The sequence below is a fragment of the Amphiprion ocellaris genome, chromosome 18 (genome assembly GCF_022539595.1).
Source record: "Amphiprion ocellaris isolate individual 3 ecotype Okinawa chromosome 18, ASM2253959v1, whole genome shotgun sequence".
Lineage (NCBI taxonomy): Eukaryota > Metazoa > Chordata > Actinopteri > Pomacentridae > Amphiprion > Amphiprion ocellaris.
Genome location: NC_072783.1, coordinates 20,420,087 through 20,440,980, shown reverse-complemented (window position 1 = coordinate 20,440,980; position 20,894 = coordinate 20,420,087). Strand labels below are relative to the sequence as shown.

The following is a 20,894-nucleotide window of genomic DNA, read 5'->3' as shown; positions in this document are numbered from 1 at the left end:
AAAGAAAAGTGCCGGTGGTGAGTCTTGAACCTGCGACCCTCCGCTCTGTAGGCTCTCCTCTTATCCCCCTGAGCTACTCGCTCAGATACTAAAACTTCTTTTTTTTGCGCATTTGTCATCTATTTTTTGTCATTTCCGAGTTTTTTTTTAACTCGAGTCTCGACTCGACCGTTTTTCTCAGGGGGTTGGACTTCAGCCTTTGAGCAGGAGGGTGGAACCCTCAGTTCCAAGACTTTCCAAAGCCTCCACACCTCCCGAGTCCTCAGGACCTGAGCTTTCACACAGTCTGAGGGCTGAAATTTTCTAAGTTCCACAGTAGTTCTCTGTTAGTTTGAACCTTCAGACAGTCCAAGGACTGAAATCCTCTCAGTTCCTGAGTAGTTCTCTGTTAGTTTGAACCTTCAGACAGTCTGAGGACTGAAATCTTAAAAGTTTCTCAGTACTTCTCTGTTAGTTTGAACCTTCAGACAGTCTGAGGACTGAAGTTTTAAAACTTTCTCAGTACTTCTCTGTTAGTTTGAACTTTCTGGTTAACAGAAGCCTTAAACTTGTGACCATGGGTCTTGATTTCACATTTAGACCATCAATCTGAGTTCTTGTCAGACCTTCACCTGTGGGTTTTTTAGAAATCCTCAACAAATTTTGATTCTCTTCACTGAACAGTAAAGTTTGTGGAGATCAGAAGGTAACATTAGTTTGATCGATGCCTTCAACTACTAGTAGAATTTATCTGGAAAGCAGTTTTCTTAAATGAGTTCTTAGTAAATCTGTCCACAATCAAACCAAGAACATATAAAGAGGAAATGTTTGAAGGAACAACTTGATGTTTTTGTTTCAGACTAGAAAACACTTGAAGACCTTTATCTGTTTTTGTTCTTTTTGATTGTTTTATTGTCTCTTCTGTTTAATTTGATCTTCTAAAGTCTAACTGGTGTCTTTTCAAATGTTTTGTCTTTAGTTTGATTCTTCTTAAACGTTTAGGTTTGCTCTTTTCTCACCTTTTATTCTTTTCTAATGTCTGATTGATTTCCAAATGTTTTGTCTTTTTAATGTTTAATAGTTTTTTCAAATGTTTTATCGGCTTGTTTGAGTTTTTTCTTCTTTCCCAATATTTAATGTTTCGATTAAATCTTTAAGGTTTTTCTTTTTAAATGTTTTACCACCTTTTAATGTTTAATTTTCTTTTTAAATGCTTCATTGTATTTTCTGTTTAATTCCTATTTAAAGTTTTTTTGTTTTTAAGATTTAATTTTCTAATTAAACATTTAGTTTTTTAATTAAATGTTTTGTATTTTTAAAGGTTTAATAATCTAAATGTTTTGTATTTTTTTAAATGTTTAATATTCTTCTTGTTGAATTTTATTTTTTAAATGTTTAATTATCGAAAACATTTCATCTTTAATGTTTAATATTTTTAATAAATTTTGTTTAATTTCATAATTACATGTTTTGTATCTTGTTTAATTATCTAATTAAATATTTTGTCTGTTTAATATCATTTAATTGTATTTGATATTTAATTTTCTTTTGAAAAGTTTTATTTAACGTTTTTTTCCTTTAATTGCTTTTTTTAATGTAATTTCTTTAATCTTTTTTTTCTGTCAAGACTTTAACCCCAACCTTAAAAATGAAATAAACCCTTAAATCACAATGAAAATACTTCTGTTGTCACAATCATGAGTTAGTCAATTATTCAGTTTATCAATTCAACTTTATTTGTTTAGCACCTTTCACAGAGATGACAAAACTAAACAAGCAAAGAGAAAAAACTATGCTAAAACTATGATTAAACCTCAAAAACATATTTTAAAAAAAAAAAAAGATTTAACATTGTAATAAAATCTGTTGTGTCCAGGGGATGGATGGAGTTTATTGAAGTCTTCTTGGGCTCACATGGGAAATCATTTAAAATATAAACTTGATATTCAGTCTAAGGAAACTGCAGAGTGACAGAAGAACCAACAATATCTCCTGTTTTCTCCTTTAATGAGTCGACTCTTCTTGTGCTTTCAGACCAAAGAACTACAGACTCTTCACAACCTGCTCAAACTCTTGGTACAGGACCTCACCACACGGGTCAAGAAGGTTTCTGTCTCATTTCTACTCTGAAGCTCACCTTCTCCTGCTCAAACTGCTGACAAATGTTTCTGCTGCTCTAAAGTCTGCTCTCCAGAACTTCCTAAAAACTCTCAAAGTCTCTTCTGCTGCAGGTTGCTTTGTAGAACTGTTCCAGAAAACCTCACTAAACCACATGGAGGGGCCTCAAGATAGTCGTCCAAATGAAACCGTACAAAAACCAAACTAAGGCACAACCCAAACACTAAAGTCTCCTGCAGCCTACCAGAGAACCTCTGAGAACAGAGAATCAGGACAGGAACTCTTACCTTCTGGACAACCAACGTTGGTTCACAAACAAGAATACAGAATGTGTCTGACCAAAAACCTCTGAAGACTCACTACAGCCAAGATAAAGACACAACTCAGCTGCAGCAAATCCACTAATCACTGCACACATTTGTACCATGTGCTAACTGTGGCTAAAGAACCACCTTTACCAAGACAACTATCCAGTACAAAGCCCTAAAACACACCAAGAAACACATTAAAGTCTATTTTACTGCTGGAAGCTGCAAGCCAACACCTAAAGAACAAACTAAAGCAATGGAGCCAAACCCAGTTCAGTGGTGAATAGAAGCAGAGGAAATGTTTGTCTGCAGCTAAATAAAGCAGGAAGACACTGAGCTGCTCAGGTGTTCCTGATAACACCAAGCAGCCACCTGGACAGCCAATAGGAACACAGCTTACTGGAAGTCCAGAGGGCTGGGTTAGTGAAGGAAATTTAGTTTAAAGTTGAGGCAGAAAGTTAACAAAGAAAGTTGAAAACCACCTTCTGATACCTGAAATCAGTTTTCACACAAAGAACACCTGAACATAAACTAGTTCCATAGTAGAACCATCATTGTAAAAACATCATATTATGGTGTGTTGCTCAAAAAACATTAGGACCTGGCTGTCTAGGGTCGCTGAGGAGCAACACAAAAACAGGACAAACGCTGGTTTCCAGGGGGTTAGGAGGATATTTATTTGAAAGAGTAAGTTTACAACAACACAACATGTGAGCAGAAAAATCACAGTCTGTCTTTAGTTCAGCTGAAAATATTAGTTTTTGTCTTTTTTATTGACCAAACTTTTCAGGAAGTAGATGAAGAATAATTAAAGCTCTCATGTAGAAGTCCAACTTATTTTGGATCCTTGTAGAGAGTTTAATCTTAGAGTTTGTACAGCTGTTGAGTTTTTAGAGTCACATGGATTGTTTTGACATTTAATAACCGAGTCCTGAAATAAATTACAGTTGTGGATTTCTGTCATTTAGTCTGGACTAAACAAATAACAGCAGCATAAATCTCAAACGTCATTATGAGGAGTCTGGATTGAGGTTTCTCACTTGATAATGAACAAAATATGAAATTTAGGTTGATTTAAAGGAATATTCCACCTTAAATCTTTGAATGTTGACCTAAAAGGTTGGTTTCAGGAAGTATTCCACCTACAAGGTCCTCAAACATCCACCTTAAAGGAACATTCCACCAAAAATCCTTGGACATGCACCTAAAATGTTGGTTTAACCGAGTATTCCATCCAAAATCTTAGACCAAAAAATCTTGGTGTAAAGGAGTATTCCACCTTAAATGTAGACCTAAAGGATGGTTTGGAGTAATATTCTACTCCAAAATCTTCCAATGTAGACCTAAAAGGTTGATCTGATGGTATATTCTACCCAACATCCTGGAACATTTACCTAAAATGTTGGTTTAATGGTATATTCCCAGAAGAACCCTTGAACATCAGGCTTAATGGTATATTCCACCCAAAATACTTGTACATGTACCAAGAAGTCAGTGTAAAGGAAATGTAGACCTAAAAGGACTGTTTAAAGGAATATTTAAACGATTACTTTCATTATTTAATAATCCGTTATCAGTCAGAACCCTGGCAAACTTATTTTCATCAATTTTTTAGTGGAAGTCACAAATAAAGGAGCTCTTGGTTTTTCCTGGCGTTACTGAGTTAAAAGCTGCTGTTTCAACACAGAATGTTCACATGCATCCACAAACCTCTCAGCACTCAAACATCCACAGACAGGAGGCCGGCTGGACCGAGGCTCGGCAGCGTCCTCAGACCCACGAGTCGGGGAGTCGGTGAACTTGTTGGTCCGGTTTGAAGGCCTCCATGTGGTCCAGTAGAAGTCCACGTAGTCTGTGTTGGCTTTGAACAGCAGTGACTGGCCTGCATCAGGTGGACCGACTCGTCCTCGTAGGACTCCTCCTGTAGCCTTGAGGGGACCACAGGAACATTCAGTAGCTGTTGGAGTTCTTCCTGTCAGGCTCGTGGTAGAACAGCTCTGAAGAATCTTGTACTTGTCTTATCTGGAACAATCTAACAGCCTAAACTGTTAACAGCAGTGTAAAGAAGCAAACACAGGCATCGATTAGGACTCAAACTAGATTTATTTTAGAAAACAAATCAACTTAGAGGCATTTGTTCACACATGTGGCTGAATAGGAGGCCGTCCAATCAGATTTGAGGTCTTCACTCTGTAGGTTGGTTGTTTGGTGAGACTCTTGGACCTCCATCAGCTGACGTGGATGTTTGATGGTCTTCCTCTCTAGTGCCAGATGATTCATCCATGAATTCAGCAGCTACAGACTGAAATGAAGCTCATGCTGCCAGTTATTGAATTCCTGTTCCAGATCAAACGTTCAGAGCTCACCTTGAATGCAGCCGTCTGCTGTCTGATAGTTTTTCTCATTGTAGTCTTCAATAAAGTCTTTTTCCTCATGTCAGGATGTGGTGAGACTCTTTCTCAGTCTCTGCAGACGTCCCTCCTTGTGCATCTCCAGAGAAGAAACAGAAAAACTGATCACTGCTTCAGCATCAAACGTTCTCCAGCATTGAGAGTGTTTTAGGAATTAATTCATTGTGTTGTGAACTTTGAAGGAGCAGAAACTTTACAGCAGCCAAAGATATGAGCTCCAATTCTGTATGTTTTAGGAAATCAAGTTCATCAAATGAACACTTGATTATTACTGATAACGCTCATTAAATTACTGAAGAAATCCAACATAAAAACTTGTAAACTCTCAGGCAGCTTTTGTTAAAGTTTGTCTATAATTCTATCATCATGTTCTGGAACCAGGACTCTGCAGAAGTTCCTTCAATCAGATACTTGTGTGTTTCTATTTAAGGCCTCAGGTTTGAACGTACAGCAGAGGATTAGAAAGGAGTGATTTTAATATTTAAATCAGTCCAGTAAATGTTTGGCGTGAAAAATTATTAAAATTTTGATTTAGATAGATTTGTGTCAAATAATATTGTAGAGTCTCACTTAAATATATCCAAATGAGTTCAGTGTATTTACATTTTATAGAATATTTGATTTCTTAATCTCAATACTGAAGGGTCTGACCCTAAATATTATAATAATGATGTCAGTTTAAATAATATTTTAGTGCAGCGTCATAAACTTTAATCAGCTAAACTTGCATAATAAATATCACTGTACAATCTTAACCTGAACATTCATATTATTGAGGTAAATTTACATAAATCATGATATTCTAGGGTCTTAACTGGAATATTTCTAACATTAATCTTTTTGTATTGTGCTGATAAACAAGAACAACCCGACTTTCAGATAATATTTGTTGTCTGTGATGATGAGACTAAATTCCTCCACATTCTGGAACTGGACTGAATTTCCCAAAATGGAAACATGGACAGAATTTAACACTCATGTATCCATGGCAACGCTAATGTTTCTGCTTCTTACCAAAGTTCACAACACAAGTAAAGATTTTAATGTAAAACTTCAGGGATGACTGCTAACCATAAGTATTCTGATCAATACTTCATGATCAATATCAGGACAGATGTTACAACTCCAGCTGTTCCATTAGACTGCAGTTATTCACAGAGAAATTAAAACATCACATTCCTCATAAAAAACTAGATGGGACTTTTATTAAATAAAGTGTTGGTGAATAAACAGTGTAAAAAGTGCAAAGCAGCTCCATTAAATCAGGAGATGTGAGACTTCCACAGCATGGATCACCATCTGCTGTGTTGATTCATAGCTGAATGTCAGAATGAACTGAGATAGAAAAGCTGCTTTGAGCTGCAACATTACTGTCTGACAATCCAACACCATCACAGTTTTCATCTGGTTGTTTTGCTCCAACATGCTGTGAAGTTCAGTTTTTACCTGAATCAATACAGAGATTCTATTTCCAACCAAGACTGGAATAAAAATTAGAATGTTATGAGATTATTAATGCAACTAGATCCTTTCAGATGAAATGATTTACTTCTAAGTTCTAATTCAACTTTCAGTTGGAGCACATTGCATTCACAAAGAAAAACAGCGAAACCTTCATAGTAACATTTAATAAACCTACAGCTTCCCTGTTGGCTCATTGGTGGAGTTTGTTACTGAGCATCTGAACCTTAAATCCAGTGAGACGACCATCTTCAGTCGAGGCCAGTCAGAGAACTTCAAGACCTTCCATCAGCTGGACCAGATGTGGCATCATCTCCCTCTGAACATCTGGATGACAGGAGAAAAGACAGAAATCAAACACAGATCACACAAATACAATTTATTCACTTTCATAATTTTATAAAAGTAGCATGAACTTTATTAAAACTTGACAACATCAGTAATGCAAGTAAATGTTTTTATCTGACTGATATACTCTCAAACGTTCAACCTCACAGCCTCAAAATATCTGTTTAGGAAGTGTTGTGTTTCTAAATTCTGCTGAAAGCATTGACAGACATTCTCTTACAAGGTTGTGTAAAAAGCAGCCTGTCCTCTGAGCTACTGAGAAATCTTCCTGAACAAAGTTTCTACGTGTAAATCAGCTCAACAAAAACTAAAACCTCAGTCAGAGGTAACAGGTATCACAAATTATAAAGAATTTTCTTTGTTAACTCAGACTTTCTGCTTCAACCTCACATAAAAAGGGGAGTTTAACTCGTCAGGTGACTGAAAATGAACGGCTTGTGCAGTTCTAGATCCAAAAGTAGGATGTTTCAACTCATGTTTTACTACAAATACATACAGTAATAAATAAACACAATGGCTGGTTGTTAGTTTATTCACTATTAATGTCATTTTATATACTGGATTGAACTGGAGCAGTGGAAGAGAGAAGGAATTTAATGAAATTATGGAGATTCAGAGAGGTAATGTTGCGCAATGTTAAGTTAAGCGTGGTTTAATTCAAACCAGATGAATGTTAAACTTCAGTGCAGCTGAACGGGTTTCAGTTAACCTTAAAGTAAAATAACTTTTTTAAAAGCTAAAATACTCAGCAGAGAAATACAGGTTGAGAAGTTCATTCTAATAATGACGGACAGGCAGCAACTAACACAGGTGTTCAGCGGTAAGTTAGCCACCTGTGTTGATTAGCCCGCTAGCTAACTTAGCCGCTTAGCTAGCTAACGCGTCCGGACCAACTGCTCAAACACGACAAAACACAACTCTTCACAAGTCGCTGACTTAACGTACAACAAGACAACGCTACTTGTTAGAAGTATTTATCTTCTTACCGTGTTTTACTCCAAAAACAAGATCAACAGCAGCCACAGATGCTACCAGACCTGCCGACCATAGATATACACAGACTAGATACGCTAGCGCGCTGTCTTCTATATTATCTATGGTCTGACCAATCACTGCTCTCTGGCTCCGCCCTCTGAGAATCTTGTTGTCGTTTGGCTCCACACTTGCTGATGACTACTTCCGGTCTCAGAAAATGAAAAAACGGACCTTTTTTCCTTTCTGTCTCTTACTGATTTTATTTTTTTGTTATTCTAAATATAAAATGAAATTCAAAGCATTTTTAAAATTTCGTATATCCCTTTTTGATCATGAAAAGGAAAAACGCCTTGTATTTCAATTTTAATTTTTGTATTTTAAAACAAAAATCAAATAACCACTCATTTTTTGTTTTTCAATACCCGTTTCAGAACGGAAAATCCAATTACCAGATCCGTACACGGACCTCCAGTACTGTTATAAATAGATAAATAGGCTGTGAAAAAATGAATTAATTAAAGTACTTGCAGAAACATAAAAATCTAGAATGCTAAAGATAAATACTTTTTGCAGAGCACATTGCATGACACGAGTCAGTCACAGTACAGTGGCAATGTGACTGATCCTTGATCAGATCTGCGTGTCTTTTCAGTAAAAAAAAAGGCGAAGGTTTGTGGGTATATTGACCTAACCACTTCATACATGTAGCTCTACCTGAACACAAAGTCGAAAATGTACATTTTAGAAACTGCAATTGAAAATAAAATTCTTCTGATTTTTAAATACATTGAATTTCCTCTGAGTGATGCTGAAATGAGTGTCTGAGTTCCATTTCTTCACTTGCATAAAATTACAGGAACGTGAAAAAAGAGGCAACACTCAAGTATTTTTCCAATGGTACAAACATACTTTATTGTACAATTAATTTATTGGCAAAAAAACAATCAGACCACCAAAATAACTTAAAAAAAAGAAACTAATGAAAATGGAGCAACAGTTGTTTTTGCTTTCTCTCAGCAAGCACCGAAATTGTTAACAAGAGGAACAAAAAAAAAGTGGTCAAAGATTCCATCTGAATACTAAACAAATATTTAAATAGTCTTATTTCCAGTCTCTTCTTAGGAAAAGAAATGATAAAAACAAAACTATTTGTTCAGTTGCCATCAGTTTGTACAGTGATTCAGTATGTTTACAACTATATTCATGTACATGAAACATTTCTTCAAAAAGGATGGTACAATATACTCCACGGCCTCCCCAGGGCAAACTGAATGACTGTCTGCAGTGTCTTTTTGCATCACCATAACATCTTTAATACAAAACAAAACATGTTTTTATCTAATAATTCCTGTAGCTTCAAGTTTTATTTCCAAAAAATAAAATTAAATAATATATCTATATATAAAAGACAGTTTTTCCTTGTTTTTTCTTATAAAATAAGTCTCAAGATATATTGCCACCTGGTTCTGATGCGTTCCCTCCCCATACCCAGCAAGCCCAACCTTTTGAGAAAAATAGTGAGCATGTGAATATTGTGTCTTCAGTCCTCTCCATAAAAAGCTAAATGACCAAATTTTAACTCTTTCTGATCACACCTGGAATCAAAGCCCTGCCGCGGCTCGACTTCGTGCAGGTTTCACGTCTCAGTTTTGAGATTGTTCAGGTGTGTGACTTCTTGCGATAACCCCTTCCTCCCTAAAACCTTGTCAAAAATACACAGAAAAAGGCGCATTGGTGCTTGTGACCTACTACACCCCATACTGTACATTTTTAGAAAAAAATCTCAATACTGTACAGTAGCTCAGGAGCACTTCTGTAGTTGATTTTTTTTTGTTGATTTTCTTTTACACATACAGCAAATATCCAATCAAACAAGGGGGAAACAAGCAGCAGAAAACAACTTCTCTGCTCATAAGGTTTTAAAGTATATACACTTTTTTTTACATCTTTCACTTTCATTACAAAAAAAACAGTATCTAAGTCCACCATTTCTTAATTTGTACAGTACTAACATTGAATTAAACCTTGTGGCTGAGAGGCAGTTATGAGGATGAGGAACAAAAGGGGAACGAGAGAAAGAAGTATTTAAAGGGAAACCTTTGGGGGTCGAGGATACAGGCAGGATTTTCTTTAACCTCTGCAGCCCTAAAACATCAAATCGAGCTCGTCTCCACATCACAGTTCATAAACACGGTTGTAAAATATGTACACGCACAACCTTTTTAACATCGGCCAGCTCCTAACGGGTAAAACACAACAGCTAGACAATCAGGCTTCCACAGTTCATCCCTCCATATTTTGCAGGTGGTGTAGTGGGGCGAGGGAAAGTGTGCACATTCACAGGAGAACTCAAGGTGAAGGGTGGAGAAGGAGCCAACGGGTGCAAAGATTTCTACAAGTTCTGCAGATATGGCCACTGTTTGCAGAAAAATACGACCAAATCCACAGATAAGAGTCACCCACAACCCAAAAAACACTGTTAAGGTTTAATCCAAACCTGACAGAAAGAAACAAAAACAAACCTAAGATAGTTGTCAAAAATCAAACTGCATTTAACACACCCTCCCACCCACCTAATCAAACTAAATAAATTCTGTGTATGTAAATTGCTGCAGTCACCGGAAAATGTACATTTCTGTGAAAAGTGTCCAGAAGAAGACTTCTTCTGTAACGGAAGATATGTTGATGCTTGTTTTATGATTCATCGATGGAACAAAATAATAATATAGAAAAAAAATAAACGTACTCTCTGCAAAAAAGATACAATCATGACTGGGTATTTGAGGAGGAAAACAAAACAATAAAAAAGGTACATCATGTCAACTCACTTTAATTTTTAGCCATATTTAAAATCTTAAAAATATTCATAAAAAGGCAAAATTCTCAGTCCCCAAAAATATTGTGTCATATACTGAAGAAATATCTTCAACCTGAAACACTGCCCTTCCACCTTTTTGTACACAATTGGCAAAAATATATAGATAAATATTAACAGCAATAACTTACCATTGTTTTAATTTATTCATTTATTGACTTCTAAGATTGATGTTGCATCTCCCATAGGAAGGAAGCTTCAGTTCATATTTATACATCACAAAAATATTTAAATAAAAAATAAAAACTTCTAAAACCCCAAAGCAGTAGTCCCGTCTCACTCTCCTTTCATGGCAGTTTGTCATTTGGGGCAACAGATCAGAGCATCAAGACAGAAAGACAGTCTGGAGTCAAGGCTACATAAGGTTGTGGTTAATGTTCGTCCCCAGCTCCTGGTTGTTGTTGTTGCTGCTGTCCGACTGTCCCCCCTGTCCTGCATGCATCCCTGTTATCCCACTCAGCTGGGACATTATAGAGTTCTGGTCTGAGCTGAACTGACTAGGATCTACAGAACTACCTGGTTGCTGCTGCTGAGACAGCGCTTGCTGTTGGGGTTGTGGAGGCGGTGCCATACTGGGGTGGTGTTGACTCAGATGGCCTGGGTGCGGTGACCCGGTCTGGGTCTGTGGGGAGATGCGATGAGGTGAAGGCTGGGGCTGAGGCTGGGAGGAGGGCTGCATGCGTGGGGACGGGCTGGAGTGCGGAGGCTGCGACTGCGGCCTTGGTGAGGGCTGAGGTGACCTGACCTGACTGCTGAGCGATCCTGCAGGACCGAGTCCTCCTTGTCCTTGGAGGTGCGGGTGGGGGGACTGAGCCATCTGCTGCTGGGGACTCATAGGACTGCTATGCTGGGCTGGAGATCCCCCTCCAAGGTGCTGCTGCTGCAGGAGCCTCTGGTGGATGTTCTGGTGAAGCATGCTTTGGGTCGTCTGCGGCAGTGGTGGCCCACCACCTGCTCCGCCAACTCCACCTTGTGGTTGTTGCCCCGGCCCACCTTGTCCAGGCTGGAGAGGAGGTCCTCCAGCACCCCCACTGGGCCCTACATCTTGTCCTTGAAGACCACCCATTGGATTTTGCTGCTGCTGTTGTTGCTGCATCTGCATCTGGTGTTGAAGCCTTTGCTGGATCGCTGCAGCGACTTGTGACATGGAGTTAGGGTAGCCTTGCTGTTGGCCTAGCTGTCCTGGCCCACCCTGTGGTCCTCCTTGTTGCTGCTGCTGGGGAACTCCCACACCTCCACCCCCAGGCTGGGGTTGAGAAGATGGCGGTATCCCTGGCTGTCCCTGGCCAGGCTGCATGAAGCTTTGCTGGCCTTGCTGCTGCTGCTGGAGTCCTTGTGGCTGCTGGAACTGCCCATGGTTTCCCATTTGTTGCTGTTGTTGCTGCTGCTGCTGCTGTTGTTGTTGTTGCTGCTGCATGTGTCTTCTCATCAACAGCTCTCTGAACTGTGGGGCCATATTGGTCATGTTGCCTTGTTGCCCTGCTTGCATTGCTCCCTGTTGCTGTTGTTGCTGCAACGCAGCCATTTGCTGCTGTTGTAGATTTCCAGGCAACATTGGACGCTGTTGTTGTTGTTGCTGCTGTTGTAGCTGCTGAAGCTGAGCCATGGTGGGCATATTCCCTCCCCCTGCTCCACCCTGAGGTATATTCATACCTGGTTGACCCGTCTGGTTCACATTAACCTGTTGTCCATCCAGATTAGCAAGTTGGTTGGCTCCAGGCCCTCCTACTCCAGGCAGCCCTCCAGGAGCCCCTTGAAACCTCACACCTCCTTGTGGAGGCCCTCCTGCTCCCCCAGGACCACCCTGAGTACCTTGATACCTGGCTGTTCTCTGCCGAATAAAAGCGGCCATAAGGGTTGGGTTGGATCGGAGGATGTTCAGGACTTGCTGATGTTGTAACGGTGTGTTTGGGGAGCGCAGTGTTAGCACAAGCTCTTGTAGTGCCGACTGGGGTAGTTTTCCTGATGCAGCTGCACTTGCTAGTGAAGCAGGTGTCCCTGCTGCCCCTCCTGATACACCCATTACCTGCATCAACCCACGGTTTCCTGGTTGAGGCTGTTGCTGATTCATCGGTTGCTGCTGCTGTTGGGCAACTGCTGGCTGCTGCTGTGGTGCCATGTGAGCCATCATGCCGGGCCTTTGCTGTGGGCTCATGGTTGGTCCCCCCGTGCCCCACTGCTGGTTTGTTGGCTGAAGCTGTCCACCTCCTCCCTGCTGCACCTGCTGGAGCTGTTGCTGAACTTGAGGTGGCAACTGTGGCTGAGGGCCACCTTGCTGCATCCCGGCTAGCATTCCCTGTTGCTGTGGGTCTAACATAGTCCTTCCAACAACTCCCTGAGCCTGTGGGGGCATGCCTTGGGCCCCCATATGAGGCATTCCTATCTGGGCCTGGCTGTTCTGGTGGTGAGGATGTGGTGCCATCATACCACCCTGTCCCAAGCCACGGATCTGTGCTTGAGCTTGGGCCTGAGCCATCTGTCTCTGAGTCTCTGCTAGGCGCTGGATTTTTAGGGCTGTCTCTACAGCAGCCAGAGGTGGCCCTTGCTGCTGGCCTTGCACAGGCATAGCCCCCTGGCCCTGGTTGGGTTGTTGCTGCTGCTGGGGTGGGGTCGCTGGACCCAGTCCAGGTTTACCCAGAGACTGGTGGAGAGGAGAAGCTCCTGGTGGTCTTGGATTGTATGGAGGCAAACCACCGGGATGTTGTGGCTGCTGGAGTTGCTGGACATTGGGAGGCTGCTGGAGCTGAGGCACCATCTGCTGCTGAGGAGAATTCATCATCCCGCCTCCACCCACTTGCTGAAACTGATGGAGGTGGTGTTGAGGGGGGATGTTTCCACCTGGCTGTTGAACTTGCTGTTGACCTGGAGTGCCCATGCCCCCCATTCCACCCATTCCAACTCCCTGCTGTTGAGAGAGTACAGGCATGTTCCCCTGGGTGGGTGTCTGGGGGGTAGGGGGCTGCGTGCCAACAGACGTAGGGGTACCGGGCCCTGTTGCTCCATTGTTGGCTCCAGGAGAGGGCAGGCCGTTGCCCCCAGGTGGTCCTCCAGGATTGGGCTGGCCCACTCTCTGCATGCTGGCCATTCTCCTTCTCAGCATCTGAGCTTGCTGCAGCCTGTGCTGCAGCTGCTGCTGGCGAAGTTTGTGCTTGATGTTTAAGCAGAACGGGACAGGGCACTTGTTCTCCTGACAGTGCTTTGCATGGTAACAACACAACGCAATAAGCTGCTTGCAGATGGGGCAGCCGCCATTGGTTTTTCTTTTGCAACCTTTTGTGTGTTGAACAACACGTTTCATCTTTTGGCAAGACGGCAGAGAGCAGTTTGCGTTTCGACACTGGCACGCATGGACGAGAGACTGGATGCAGCGTTGGATGCTGAGGCGACGAGAGTCTCCAGGGCTCTGAGTGGTAGCGGCAGCCTGGTTGCTACTCTCATCATCCAAGCCGAGGCCTAACTTCTCCATCTTGTGCTCGTGGCCCTTAGTGTTGTAACACGTGATGCAGAGGTCATAATCCTGCAAAAGATGGCAAGAATGAGGGTTAGAAATGCAATATGCTCCAAGTTGTACACTACAGCTTTTTATTTAGTCATTACCTCTTTTATCAAATCAGACTCGTCTAAACAGCCTCCCTTCATCAACTCACCTCACAAACGGTACAGTGGAAGCGAGTCTCCACGTGGTGCTTGCACTCATTGCACGTGTAAACAAAGCGGTCCTGGCTTTGGTTATGCAACTCCACCAACATGCACATAGAGCTCCACATGGACCTCCTCAGTGAGCTGAACTCGAGGTGTTTGTCCCGCGCCAGCGTCAGGAAAGCATCACGGCCATCCATGAGGTCACATGCCATCAGCGGATCTGGGTCTGAAATAGGTGGCAAGGCATTTGCCATGGGGCCTGCAATCAACCGGATCACAAAGAACACCTAGGACAAGAAAAGGAAGGGGAGGAAATGAGAGATAAGTGAGAGGCAATCTTTGAAATGAATTATAATTTGTATGAATTCAGTGTTAAAATCTAGAAAATGTGGTCCTTCTCCACTAATTCCAGCACTCTGAACAGTTTGTTAACACTGATAAGACACTGAGGACGCAAGTGGTCTCCTCTACTCATGTCCTCTACTAAACTCATGTTTAGAGATCTGAAAGAATAGTCTATTTTTAAAAGTCTGTTAGCTCTCAGTATGTTTGTAGTTTCTATCTGAATCTCTGTGATTTGGAGGTAACTTTTTCTTTTGTGTTCTTGTTTGCATATCAGCTATCAGACTTATTTTACTGCTTACTGTTGACCAAGTCACACTGTAGCTGTAATGACTGACAATACGCACCAACCATTTCTTCAGTTGCTGCTTCACATTAAAAGCATTCCATCGGTGAACTTATTGTGAATAAGTTATAGGAAATGCAGTGTGTTTTTGACAGAGGTAGCAGACCTTTGAAAGCAGCTCAAATAATTTACTTTACTTGTGATGTGGTCTGGTGCAGTAGGACAAATACTTGCACTGCACCACTGCTGCTTGACTGCTCAGTTCACACGATGATTGGCCACAACTCACCCCCTACAATGGAGAGGTTCAAAATGTGTCATTATTTTCCTCTTACCTCTTTGTGTTTTTCCATAGTGGCGTAGAGCTTCTGTGAAAGGTCATTGGAGACATTAGGCATCCCTGGCTTCTTCTTATTGGCTCGGCTCAAGCTGCTCTTGTTCTTGCTTGTCTTTTTGTTGTTCTTCTTCTTGGCATTTTTGCTGTCACCTTTTGTGTCCTGTTCAAGAAAGGAAGGAAGACATTAAAAATAAGCTTGAGTGTTAACACACTGACAAGTCTTTTTTTCATTGCAATAACCTTTTTTCCCACCTTTTTTTAACCAATCTCTCACACATCAAAATGTACGTAGACTGCAGAACCATAATGACTGATTAATTCTTACATCAATACTCTCATTGGAGGTGCTGTTCTCCTCCCTTTTTCTCTCCTCCTCTTCCTGCTCCAGCTCTTTGATGCTCTCCTCCAGCACATTGGGCCAGAAGTCACCCTCAAAATAAGGCAGTTCCTTGGCACTAGTCAAACGATCCTCTGTCGCCTGCTTGAAGATATCCTTTTGGGGTAAATAGACAATAAAGTTAGTGTTTTGCAATGGCTATGATCCAAATCAGTTATTACCAACATTGTACATGTACACTGATGTTAGACTTTCATTCTGTTCCAAACAGCTGAGAGACTACAGAAGTATGCATCTAGTAGAAAACAAGTGGCCCCATGCTAAATCTCAAAAACTGCGATTTCTCCCAAAAAATAAAAACAAAGTTTTATACTGCCTCTTTACCTTGTAGTCGTGCACTATCCGCTCTGCCACAGCTTTGTCTAGCATCTTCTTGTACCACTCCTGAAGGCGTTTAGGCTTTGGGATCTTCTGATCTGCAGGGTGACAGTGGAAGATGTAGTCGTCCCCTTCACTAGGCGGGCAGGCCCAGATGTGACCAGTGGTGTACCTGAGGAGGACACACAAGAGACCATTGACAATGACCACAACACATCAAATAGCAAAAGAAAACTTTGTGCCTGAAGAAAAATTACACAAGCATTCGACTCATAAGTTCCCTTTTGTGCAACAGCACTCACCCTAATTTCTTGACATACTCCAAGTAGCCAATGAGGATTTCATGGTAAACTGCTGTTCTTAGAGAGCGGGGGCGAAAGAAATGCACGCTGTCCAGGTAGGAGATGTATACTCGTCTGAGTAAGAGAAGCAGAAATTATTTATTAATAAAAACTGTTTAATAATGAATTTAAAATATAGCCTTTTAAAAATTAGATTTTTCAAGATGAGGAAAAAGGCACACTTTCTACTATGGTGGCATCCTTACCTCTGATTGGGCTGAGGGCAGTCAGATCCGTACTCCTGAACATGCATACCAAAGAAGCAGACATCTGCTCCGTCAATGTCCTCAAATGCAAAAAGGGCTTTTGTCCTGTATGGGAAAGATTCTGACATCTCTCCACTATCCACGAATCTAGAGACAAAAAAAAAGTAAACATAAAGAATATATGAAACGCCTATTTGACCAAAATATTAGCCAATACTTAGAGCTTTTAACAAAAATTAATTCTTAAGGCTGAGAAGCTACTATTTAAACAGTTTTTTTGCAGTAAAATATATGATTTGACTCCGAACACCAACATTTCTTCTTTGATATGAACATTAAATTCCTGGTAGTGTTTTGACCAAGCTGCAAGTTTCCATTTAGTTGCAATTTCTAAAACCTCTTTATCCCTTTGACAGACAAACGCAGTTGTAAGCAAACTAGACGGGCATCTCCAACTCTGAATGGGAAGAGTATGTGTATGTTTGGTTTTCTACCTGGACTTCATGCCTGGTTTAACCTCCACTACTTTGTCGGAGACGTGGACGACTCGAATGGAGACCTCTCCAGCCTCTGGGTGGGACTGACGCTTCAAAAAGTCATTCACCCTCGACTCCAGAAAACAGCCCAACTTCGTCTGTGGTAACCCTGTGTGACAGTTAGTTAGTCAACAACTGTAAAAACAGCTGGGAGAAAATTACTGAAAACTGCAATGAAGCTAAATCGGAATTTTGTTTTTGCTTAAACTCTGTATTCAGGTGTGCTTCTGACATTTTGTGAACTGTTGACCAGTAAGTTACCGAGCCAACATGACAGAGGTAAATGGAAATTCCATTTATTTTGCACAATGCCTTGGTCAAAGATTGACGCATATGGAACTACAGTTTCTGATTATAGCCTTCATTTGGTAAAAGGTGACATTTCAATAGTGTAAGTCAGATTCGTTACATCAGGACTGAAAATACACTGAGTACACCATTATTCTGTGAGAAAAAGGAGCACAAATATTAAAGCAATGAATTGGGATAGTGGCACCACTACTTACTTTTGGCAGAATACTTGTTCTCTTTTCTTGTCTTATTTGTCTTCTTTAAGCAGCCATCACATGCAAAACTGTGGCACAGCAAGGTAAAAAAAACAAGTTCAGCCCGATGAACTACATAAAAAACAATATTTAGCAAATGGAAACAAGACTGAGAATGACTGGAAATAAAAAACACGCCACTCACCCCGATGGCCAGATTGTGTCATTGTGCAAGACACATATTTGATGCATCCTGCGCCCACAGTCCATACATTCAACAAGCCTGAAAACAGGAACAGAAGTGAGGACAAAAAATTACATCCTTTAGTCCCTGAAGCATTTTTGCTTGTGTGTTTTTTACACTATCACATTTGACTTACAGTTCAGGGTCCAGTGTGTCATTCTTCTTCTTCTCAAACTGATCCTTGTTAATTGATCTGAAAATATTACAGAGACAATATGTAGAACAAGACAAGGCTGTAAAGATACAGCAAGTAGAACCGCTTGAAAGTTTCTTTGGAAAAACAATAATCATATTAAAAAAAATAATTGACAGAGGCAGAGACTAAAGGCAGAGTAAGGACTGCTGAGTCAAGCCTGCATCACATGTAAAACATTAAAAAACGTGGTCAATATTACAAAAAAAATGCCAGGATGAACACGTTTTAAGGTCGAGCTGCTTAATAAATAGACAAATACTCACGTCTGTGGCTGCGTTGGGTCGTCACCCAGGGAAACGGTCTCTCCCTGGATCTCGTTGAAACACTTCTCGCAGAAGTGGTACCTGTCAGCGAGAAGCCCAAATTTTGGTGAACTACACCGTTCCCCACAGCACAGTCAATCACAGACAGCGCACGGGAGGGCAGTCACCAAATGGTACAGGACATGGGCAAGGCAGGGTGCCACAAGCGGAGCAAGCGGGAAGTGCAGGAAGGAGGAGCGCAGGACAGCGGGAAGTCGTCATCGCAACAGCCAGTCATGATTTTGAGGGGTGAGGGGATGAGGGATGGATTGGGAGGTGCATGGTTGGTCAAGGCAAAAGCAAGCCAATGTTGACATCACAGTCATGGGAAGGGAGGACAGACAAGTCATACAGACCCGGAACAAGACGAGACAAACATTATGGACAACACACAGCAGAGAGCCGAGGCAAAGCACAGATTAGCAATTTGGACATGAGAGGATGAGCAACAACCACCACCGTCACAGCTAACAGTGCAGGAAGTTATAGCACAGGACGCAACACAAACACTGAACAAATATGAACACGTAAGCACAGACAACTGCTCAGCTGTTCATCCAAGTGGGTTATTTTACAGTCAGTCCTTTCACAATCGAGTACGGTTTTCAGGTATGTATAAAAACAACAAAGACAAGTAAAATGGAAAAAGCTATAGGCCACTGTGCTGAAAGAGCAGCGAGAAAATGTAAGCATTGTTGCTGCTTCGTCCACCAGGAAAATGCACGCTTTACGTGCAGAGTTCAAAAGATTATTTTATGTGAAGAGAAATGAGACATTTTCTCTGCTTTGCTTGTAAACACTGACAAATAGTGTAACGAACATTCTATGCTGAGCTGCTATTTGAAGAGTCATTTCGATAACTTAAAGAATGTGATAAGACGACTGTTAAAACATCAATGCATTAGGCACCACATAGCAGTACAAAAAAATGGGGAACATGGAGTGAAGGGAAGTGTTTAGGGAGACAAAGTAAGATCAACACTTTGATAAAATACTTGGTATCTTGTTCCTTTCCTCCAAATACAATTCATTTCAACGTGTACTTTAAGTCTGTTTTAATAGTTTCTATCGACTCTGTTGTCCAATTCTTCTCTCTTCTGTTAACCCATACATTCATCATCTTCCCTTCACTCTTCATTGCACTTCCCTTTCTCCATACCTGTTCTGGTAGCTGAAGTAAGCAGCGTCTCGGGGAATAGTGCACAGCTGCTTGCCGTAGCAGCACAGTGTCTGAGGAGAGAACTCCAGCTGTGGGAAAGAAGCAAAGATAAAACAGGATTAAGGACATATTAATCTCTTGACCATCAACAACTGAACACATGCACACTTTACAGGTTCAATGTCTCTCCTGTTATCATGCTGAATGTCATTAACAACGACACTGCGAAATGAACAAACAAATATTTCACAAGTAAAACTCCCTCATAGCCATTATAAAACATCCAAATGTGATTTGGTTTTCAAATTTAAAAAAAAAAAAAAAAGTCCTGATTTAGTTCTATATTTACTGTGTAATAGATGAACAACATGTGATAGGGCATTACTACATGATGTAACATCATAAACAAGACTCACGCAAGAAGGTCAGCATGAATATGTAAAACCATTGACACAACTGTTTAAACTCTGGGTCCAATGTGCTGCATAATCCATATCCTAACTTGCAGCCTTTGTGATTCCTAACTGCCCTGTTTCCAAATCGCGATTTTGATTTGAAATTGATGAATTTCATTAATTTCAATTTAATTATTTTCCATTTTAGTTTTCACACCTAATTTTGAAGCATTTGGAAAATTTCGGTCAAAAATAACTTGGTTCAGACATGAAAGGTTTTCTGTGACTAAGTTCAAACTGGAACAACATCAGTGTGTGTCATATTGTACAGGCTGGAAAGAGGGTGGAGAGGGCAACATTTTCACAATAGACGCTTGTTTTTTGGATAAAAACCTATGTATTGGCACAACCAAAAACTAGCTGGTCATCACTGCAACCTGCCATCGTGCAACTACTGTTTACAACTGCTTTGCAGTATTCTATGCCTTCCTGTGATCCCCTGAACGCATCCTTGATTACAACATTTCTTCTCAAATCTTGCACTGTAGGAAGGGGTACCAGAGGAGCTGAACTGTATGCGTAGCTGCTTAGCTTAGTTTTGTTTATTAAAAAAAAGTCATTACAGGGAATGTCAAGTGCTACTTTGCTTTGCCTCATTGTCAGAAATGAACCCTTCAGCTGGCCTTTCATAATAAGGGCAAATCAGTTTTGTTATTTGTCTGCAAAACCAAAAATAGCAGAGTCTAATGAGAGCTGAAATGTGATATCGCGGTGGTATGCCCAAGGCCAAATTTAGCTATGAACCCACTTCACTGCCTCCATTTTCAGATGTGAATGAGCCGAGTTAATTTCTGCATCTGAAACATACACAAACCATTCAGACAGACCAGCCTATACAGACATACTGTTGGTATAGACATAACTTCACAGCACACCTCGTAAACTGATGTAGTCTTACACAGCGCTCTGTACGATGGCTCTGTTCACCTGCTGATAGGAGTCACAGTCTGAGCAGTACCAATAAGAACAGCTATTCTCCTGGATTCGAACTTTAAAAGATTCTGAAGCAGGAAAACAGAACAGTATTTTCCCTTCTGCTCAGCCTGTATGCAAGTCTTATAGCTTTACTAACCAACCAGGACTATCTCCCTCCACTCTCCTTATTTGTATTGTATATACCAATCAGTACCCTGATAGATATGGTTCCTGAATTTAATGGAATTAAATTTACAA

The 20,894-nt window shown here is 40.9% G+C and overlaps 1 protein-coding gene and 1 long non-coding RNA gene across 6 annotated transcripts in view; both read right to left on the bottom strand.

Annotated features, from left to right (window-relative positions):
* Positions 1-1,755: 1,755 nt before the first annotated feature.
* On the bottom strand, positions 1,756-7,789 carry LOC129347354 (uncharacterized). 2 transcript variants are annotated; one of them, XR_008599417.1, is made up of 5 exons: positions 7,612-7,789; positions 6,456-6,604; positions 4,772-4,895; positions 4,550-4,707; positions 1,756-4,450 (listed from the first exon to the last, which is right to left on the bottom strand). It is a non-coding gene; the product is annotated as an uncharacterized LOC129347354 (long non-coding RNA). The 2 variants fall into 2 exon arrangements; XR_008599416.1 differs by lacking the exon at positions 1,756-4,450 and having other exon boundaries at positions 4,490-4,707.
* Positions 7,790-8,486: 697 nt separating this feature from the next.
* Positions 8,487-20,894, bottom strand: part of ep300a (E1A binding protein p300 a) — a 28,184-nt gene continuing 15,776 nt past the window's right edge. For 2 of the 4 annotated variants that reach the window (XM_055004561.1, XM_055004562.1), the window contains exons 19-31: positions 19,267-19,355; positions 18,069-18,179; positions 17,746-17,802; positions 17,571-17,648; positions 17,387-17,454; positions 16,839-16,989; positions 16,345-16,491; positions 16,100-16,213; positions 15,804-15,969; positions 15,408-15,575; positions 15,081-15,242; positions 14,123-14,404; positions 8,487-13,992 (exon numbers count right to left, since the gene is read on the bottom strand). In XM_055004561.1, the coding sequence (XP_054860536.1) occupies positions 10,831-13,992; positions 14,123-14,404; positions 15,081-15,242; positions 15,408-15,575; positions 15,804-15,969; positions 16,100-16,213; positions 16,345-16,491; positions 16,839-16,989; positions 17,387-17,454; positions 17,571-17,648; positions 17,746-17,802; positions 18,069-18,179; positions 19,267-19,355 (4,755 nt within the window). In that variant the 3' untranslated portion in view covers positions 8,487-10,830. The remainder of the gene's footprint in view (positions 13,993-14,122; positions 14,405-15,080; positions 15,243-15,407; positions 15,576-15,803; positions 15,970-16,099; positions 16,214-16,344; positions 16,492-16,838; positions 16,990-17,386; positions 17,455-17,570; positions 17,649-17,745; positions 17,803-18,068; positions 18,180-19,266; positions 19,356-20,894) is intronic. The other 2 variants (XM_023278959.3, XM_055004564.1) reach the window with 1 other exon arrangement.